We start from the raw sequence: 7,134 nt of genomic DNA, 5'->3' as shown, positions 1-7,134 counted from the left end.
TTGCTTGTTTCTTTTATTGAAGTATATTTTCTGGGCGGGGCCCACCTGCGATCAGCGTGGCCTCCTGAAAGCTGGAGAATACAAAACAGTAAAAAAAATAAGCCTGGATTTTTCCGAGTGCATAGTGCATGAGAACTAAAGGCCTTTGGTACACAGGGCCCGTGGGTGGGTGTGCAGGTGGGGTGGCGAAAGCTTGCCCCAGGGCCTTAGTGGCCTGGCCACAGGCTGCTGTAGATGAAGTGGCCCACGACGAAGGCCAGCATCTCCGAGGTGCCGCCAAGCGCCACGATGAAGGGGGCCTGGGAGGCATAGTCTGCCTGAAGGCGGCGCAGGGAGAGCTGCAGCATGGCCAAGGCCAGCAGGCTGTTCTGCACTCCCACCTCGATGCTGACCGTCCGCCGCTGGGCCACGGGCAGCCTCAGGCAGGCGGCCAGGCAGTAACCCACCAGCAGGCCGACTGGTGGCACCGTGAGGCCCACCAGCACGATAGGCAGCCTGACGCCCGCCAGGATGAAGACCCCCATGCGGTAGGCCAGGAAGAGGCCACCCAGGAGCAGCACGAAGCTGAAGGGCTTGATGACCTGCAGCAGCAGCTGGGAGCACTTGGGGAGCTTGGACTTGATCACCACGCCTGCTGCTATGGGAATGGCGATGAACAGCAGGGTCCCCAGGATCTTGGAGACAGGCACGTGGAGGGTTTCGTGGATGCTGAGCAGGTGGCTGTAGACAGCTGAAGACAATGGCAGGAAGCCAGTGGCAGCCACTGTAGAGATGAATGTCATGGAGATGGCCAAGGTGACATCCCCTCCAAGGAGGAGGCTGAAGAGGTAGCTCCCCCCGCCACCAGGCGCCGAGCAAGTGATGATGAGGCCCAGGGCCAGGGCCTTGGGCAGCATGAAGACCTTGGCCATCAGGAAGGCGTACAAGGGCATGACCAGGAACTGGCCCAGGAGTCCCAGGAGCACGGGCTGGGGGCTCTGCAGGAGCCCCCTCAGAACCTCCAGCTCCACTTTGCACCCAAACGAACACTTGTTGACAAAGATAAGAGGCAAGAGCAGGTAGAGAACGGGGTTCTCCGAGAAATGGACTAGCCCTGTGCTGAGGGCAGCAGGCGGATCCTCAGCAGGCGAGACCTTGATGCAGAAATCTCTCTGCTCCTCGATCAGCTTAGGTGGGGTCTCCTGGGGGTCTACCAGCTGGAGGCGGAGCGGGGCCAGCCCGGGCAGACGGGAGCGGATGTTCACCACGAAGCCCCCACCCCCGCCCCAGGCCATGGTGCTCACATTCTGGATGGTCAGCACCTCTGTGTCCAGGGAGAAGGCCCTCAGCACAGGACCAGGCCCTGTCCTGTTGCCCTGCACCGGGTACTGGCTTGAGATCACAATGATGCCCTCCCTCTCCTCAGGGAACTCAAACTCCATCACGGAGCCATCCCCAATGCTCAAGTAGTGGCCCCCGGGCAGTGGCACGGTGTGGCTTAGAGCCATGCTGAGGTTGGCACTGGCTGACCCCCGGGCCCCCCACGGCAGGCTGATGAGCAACAGCACGACCTTCAACAGGCTGACTGAGCCTGTACGCTGGCTGCAGCCTCCCGGACCAGGCCACTGCTGGGAGGTGCCCCCAATCCGGACCCTGCGTAATACCATCGCTCCTCCCGAAGCCTGGCGTGCCCCAGTCCTCTGCGGCTTAGGAGGGCAGTCCTGCTGGGGCCTGCAGGTCATCCTGACAAGGGTCCATGGGCGGGGCCTGGCCCTGTGTGGCTGTCCTGGATGGCAGAGCTCCTCCTGGGGAGAAAGGGACACACAAAGGTGGCTGGAGAGCCCTGTCCTTGCCCCGACCCAGGAAGGTAAAGGCCAGATGTCGAGCTGGCCTGTGATGGCCACTCGACTGTCCCTTCCCCAACACAACTGCCTCCCACCTCCCACCCCTCATTCAGAGGCCGTGTCCAGACAGGAGCCTCCCTTCAGCTGCCTGTACCTGCCGATCCCCTGGCTTGCCCAGTGCAGCAGGAGCAGGTGGCACCATCCCCATCCTAGTCCTGTCCCCGAGAGCCTGTCCCCAGCAGCTTCCAGGCGCAGCCGCAGGGGATGCAGTTCCCACTACTGGGGGTGAACTCTTGAGTTTTGTCCGCGGACAAGGAGACCAGGGAGAGCCAAGGGCAGGGCATCCGAGAGTCACCTGTCGGGCAGAAAGTGGCCGGCAAAGTGGCACACGGGCAGTGGGTGACCGCAGGGTTAAAGGCCCCAGGGGCTGAGGGCTGTAGTGACACAGCTGGTACCCTGCTGCCGAGGCTACCTGGTCTACCCTACCTGCCCACAACGATGAGATGGGGGTGCTTGTGGGGAGCAGGTTCTCTCGCCCCAGGGAAGTTGCCAGAAGGGGCAGCAAGAGGGGGTCATTCCTGGCCCCATGTCAGCTGGGGAGCCTCTTTGTCAGCTCTGGCTCCTCTGGTGGTCCCAGAATTTGAGCTCCGAGAACTGCTGTGTCACCTCTGCTGGGAGTCCAGGTGCTCCTACCCACGCCCACCTGCTCCTTTATCAGAGTCTGGAACTGCCAGTGGGACGGAGGGTGTTTCTGGGCAAGAGGTTGCCGCAGGGCGAAAGGAGGAGGACTGCTTCCTTCCACTCCCCAGTCACAGCAGGCACCACCCTCTTGTCAACCTGCTGAAACTGGGGTGACCAGGATGGGGACACAGTGGTGTTACATCACTGTTGTTGGTCACATCAGGCCCAGCAGGGTCCCGATCCTGGAAGAGCCTTGCAGTCTGGGCCCTGGCGCCCCTCACCTGAGACTGGGGGTCAGGGAAGGAAGGGGCGAAGGTAGGTCAAGCAAAAGCCTCATTCCTGGGAAGGTTCTTCCCTCCACACACCCCCTGGGCTGCCGTGGCGTCTGCTGCTTGGGTTTTGGGTCACTTACCCTGGTGGCCCAGGTCCAGCCCGTGTCCCACCGCTGAAGAGGGCGGCAGGAAAACCAGAGGGAGTGTGAGGAGCAAAGTGGAGAGAGTCAGAGGGAAGTTGAAGATATCGGGACTGAAGCCACGGGGGCAGCGGCTGAACCAGTGCAGAAGGGAGAGGGGACTAAGGACCCGCCATCCTGTCCCGCCAGTGGGGCTGACGGCTTGGAGTCACTGCCAGAGGGGGTTGGCCCTGATCCCACATCTTTTCTGCTTGCGGGGTGGGAAGAGTCCGAGCGGATAAGCCCCCAGGCGGGGAGGGAATCCGGCGCGCGGCCTCTCCACCCACCCAGGGTCCGGTGTAAGGGGAGCTCGGCTCCGGGCTCCTCCCTACCCAGACTCCGCAAGCAGTGGGGGATTGGGCAGAGGCAGAGCTCGGGCGCGAACCCGGGCGGGACGGAAGGAGGGCACGCCGCCACCGGGCCCGCACGGCCGCCCGCAGCCGACACGACCCGCCGGAGCGGGAGAGCTCGGAGCGGGGCCCGGGCCGGAGGCCGCCTTCCGTCCGCCCCTCTCCAGCCCCAGCCCTGACCTGCCGCCGCGGCCCGGAGCTCGGCGCCACCGCCGGAGCCCACCGGCTGGCGGACGCCGGCGAGCTCGGCCCAGGCCCCGCCCCGCCCCGCCCCGCCTCGCCCCGCCCCGCCCCGCCTCGCCCCGCCTCCGGCCCGCCTCCCCCGCGGCGACCCACTTACCACTCGCGGCCGGGGGCGCTTACTGCCGGAAGTGACGTCTCTGGGAGCGACGAGCCGACGCGCGCCGGCCAGGCCCTCTTCCGGGTCGCGGCCGCCTGGCAGTGGCCTTGCCGGCGCTCGATCCGGGGAGTCCCGCTCCGGGTTGGGGCCGGCGTCATTGTCCTAACCTGACTGGTTGGCGCCAGCAGCAAGTTCGGAGGCTTCCGGGAAAAGGCAGGGGGGAGCTGAGAGGAGCTGCTGGGGATGGTGGCGGTCTCCTTGGGAGCTCAAGTCCTCGTGGTTTTCGCTTGTTGGAAGATGGACGAGAAGTGAGCGACGGTGCGGTTAGACGACGGCCTGGCACTGGCGAGGCGGAGAGACACGATTATTGGGCCGCCGAGGGCAAACGAGGAAAACAGGTTATATAGTCTGAAAGTACAAGGCCGACCTCAGTACCCAGACGCCTCCTGCAGTGAGATTTGTAACCAAAATTAACGCGAGTGGGATCAATAATTCCGGTGGAATGGCAGGTGCACGGAGCACACCAGTGTTAGCAAAATGGCAAGATTCGTATAGCATTAAAGTTGTACCTCGAGCTCAGCTGTCCAGTGATGCCCAAAGGAAAGCGGAAGCTTCCACAGCCACCAGAAGGACCAACATACAATAATTGCTTTTAGTGGATCTCAAAGTTGTCTTAACAGCTGTCTACTCGTGTTAACGTCTTGATTAAATATCACAATGTAAAAGACCTCCCCCGCCCCCATTAAGTAAAAGAATTCTAGCTGATACCCACGATGACCTGGACACTTTTTTTTTTTGTGGGACCCTCGCCGGCGGCCGGGGAACGAACTGGCGCTGCAGAGGCTGCGGGCAGCCTCGCAGCCCAGCGCTCAACCGCTGCGCCACCAGGGGAGGCCCGGCCTGGACACTTGTAAGAATAAAACTGACCTGTCCACCCATTGTGTTTTCAGGTAACGGAGGAAAAAAGCACATTCTCTCTCTCGCTAGGGCTCTGTCCTCCACGCATAAACCTGGGGTGCCCAAAAGTAGAACTCAGATTTCTAAGATGAAAGGATGACTGGAAGGATTGAGGCTGTGGAAGCACGTGTTTTTCTGAAAAGCACAATCTATGAAAGGAGAAGCAGAACGCCATGCCTTACCCTTCTTGCTTAGAAAAAAGCTGCAGTTTAAATGGCCCAAAGTGGCAGGTAAGTTGTATGTGTCGCAAATTGTGTTACTTTCCGAAGCCGCGTAGGTGCTATTAGCAGTATCGAAGATTTGTTCAGGCTTGTTTTGATATCTGTATTTATCATTGAAAAAATGTCATGGGGAGAGGTTAAAAAAAAAAAGTGCTGAGGGTGTAGAAGGGACCTTGGAACTCAGAAGGCAGTGAACCATTGCAGTGTGGAAGCGGGTTTCTGTGTCCCCAAAGGCTGTGGGAGCTGCTGGAATCCGTCTGCCAGCAGGCCAGTGGCTGCCCACTGCTCTGACAGGGCCCCTTGGCAATATGGCGAAAGGCGGGGGTGCCCAAACCTGTGGGTAGGGAGTGTACATGGGAGGTGCCTATGGCATCACTGCGAATGTCCCAAAACTTAAGTGTTTAATTTCAAGTAACTTTAATAAATCTGTTTAATTCACTTCAATACACTTTCTTTTCAATGAATTCTAAAATGTGTGTTCTAAACTTTGGATTCCTATGGCCATATATTATGTAAGCAGATCTGCAGGCGTCGGGTATATGCTCAGGGTTTACGTCTGTGATCAAGAGCATTCAAGGGGCCATAGCTCTCTAGGCTGTTCTTTTTTAAAAAAAAATTTTATTTATCTTTGCATACAAAAGCTGGGATATAAGCCAGAGATGCAGGGGTTGAGAGGATTCACCACAGACAGAGTGGGGAGCAGAACAGGCGGATCAGCTCCCTGGCCAGGATCGCACTCTGGCTGGCTGTCAGGAGCTTCATAGTCTGAGAGTTAACCCCTGCGCTGCCAGGAGGCCCCCGCTAGGCTATTCTTGAACCCTCCCAGAGCCAGAAAGGTAGAAGGCATTTGTTAGGGTGGGAAGACAGCTGGTACCCTTGGGCGATCATACCTCTCTCTCAGATGGGCAGAGGGGTTCTGCTGGAAGCAGGTGGCAGAGGCTGTATTGAAGAGTGCACTTTGGAAAAGGGCCATGGGGAAGAGGGGGTGCGGCGGCTTTGAGAACCCCATGAAACAGGCTAGAGGGAGAAGGGGAACGGGTCAGTTGGCACCCGGAGAGGACACCTGTGTTTTGATTCCAACTGAATGGGACTGGGTGTCGGGTGTTGAGGAGAGGGTGGTAGTAAGGAGTTCTCTATTATCGTCAGTCGCTCCAGCTTTCCCTGAGAAGTCAGAGGGGGCTGGTTGGGTGTCATGAGGGAATTTGGTGGTTTTCTCTGCAGAATAAAAGGGGCAGCTAACTTAAAGACAAGACAATGTGGTTGGTTCAGGGGATTAAAAAATTTGCCTCAGAGGGCCTCCCCGGTGGCGCAGCGGTTGAGCGCTGGGTGGCGAAGCTGCCCACAGCCTCTGCGGCGCCGGTTCGATCCCCGGCCGCTCCCCGGCCACCAGAGGAGGGTCCCACATGGCGCGCAGACCTCTCCTGCCGCCCGCTGCTCCCCTCGGCAGTGTCCTTCGGTCCTTCTGCCTGCTCTGCTCCCCGCTCTGGCTCTGGTGAATTCTCTCACCCTCCCGCGCTTCTGACTGTGCCCAGTGCTTGTATACATAAATAAATAAATCTTTAAAAAAAAAATTTGTCTCAGAGGGCCTCCCCTGGTGGCGCAGCGGTTGAGCGCTGGGCTGGGAGGCTGCCCGCAGCCTCTGCAGCGCCGGTTCGATCCCTGGCTGCTGGCGAGGGTCCCACAAAAAAAAAAAAAAAAAAAAAAAAAAAAATGCCTCAGAACAGTAGGAAGAGGCTCTATAAATTTGTCAAGATCGAGTTCCAAGAGGAACGTTCTCAGGACTGGGAGCAGATGCAACAAAGGAGAGTGGCGGGGCCTCCCCGGTGGCGCAGCGGTTGAGCGCTGGGTGGCGAAGCTGCCCGCGGCCTCTGCGGCGCCGGTTCGATCCCCGGCCGCTCCCCGGCCACCAGAGGAGGGTCCCACATGGCGCGCAGACCTCTCCTGCCGCCCGCCGCTCCCCTCAGCAGTGTCCTTCGGTCCTTCTGCCTGCTCTGCTCCCCGCTCTGGCTCTGGTGAATTCTCTCGCCCTCCCGCGCTTCTGACTGTACCCAGTGCTTGTATAAACAAAAAACAAACAAACAAACAAACCAGCAAACAAATAAATAAAGCATGCCTCTATTAAAAAAAAAAAAAAGATGTTTAAAAAAAAAAAAAAAGGAGAGTGGCGGCCAAACTGAAGGACCTGTGTGACCCGAGGCGCCCCCTCCTTGGGCAGGGCTCTGGGGTGCTCTGATACACAGCAGACGTGTGTGTGCACGCGCAGAAGGCCTTTGGGATTTACAGGGACGATGGAGTGGTAGCTGTCACTGTC

The 7,134-nt window shown here is 59.1% G+C and overlaps 1 protein-coding gene and 1 pseudogene across 4 annotated transcripts; one reads left to right on the top strand and one right to left on the bottom strand.

Annotated features, from left to right (window-relative positions):
• Positions 1-3,662, bottom strand: SLC10A3 (solute carrier family 10 member 3). Of its 4 annotated transcripts, XM_054695904.1 has the most exons (4): positions 2,917-3,354; positions 2,310-2,669; positions 1,978-2,178; positions 1-1,784 (listed from the first exon to the last, which is right to left on the bottom strand). In XM_054695904.1, the coding sequence occupies exons 2-4, from the start codon at positions 2,409-2,411 to the stop codon at positions 207-209; spliced, it is 1,881 nt and encodes a 626-aa protein (XP_054551879.1). In that variant the 5' UTR covers positions 2,412-2,669; positions 2,917-3,354; the 3' UTR covers positions 1-206. The 4 variants fall into 4 exon arrangements, with proteins under 4 accessions (XP_054551879.1, XP_037368734.1, XP_037368736.1 ...); XM_037512837.2 differs by lacking the exon at positions 2,310-2,669; XM_037512839.2 differs by lacking the exons at positions 1,978-2,178; positions 2,310-2,669; positions 2,917-3,354 and adding an exon at positions 3,646-3,662.
• LOC119246408 (ubiquitin-conjugating enzyme E2 variant 2-like) lies at positions 2,684-5,242 on the top strand (annotated as a pseudogene).
• Positions 5,243-7,134: the final 1,892 nt, after the last annotated feature.

The sequence above is a fragment of the Talpa occidentalis genome, unplaced genomic scaffold (genome assembly GCF_014898055.3).
Source record: "Talpa occidentalis isolate TD23 unplaced genomic scaffold, MPIMG_talOcc4v2.1 talOcc4.15, whole genome shotgun sequence".
NCBI classification, from domain to species: domain Eukaryota; kingdom Metazoa; phylum Chordata; class Mammalia; order Eulipotyphla; family Talpidae; genus Talpa; species Talpa occidentalis.
The sequence above is the reverse complement of the archived record's forward strand: the minus strand, read 5'-3'. Positions and strand labels throughout refer to the sequence as shown.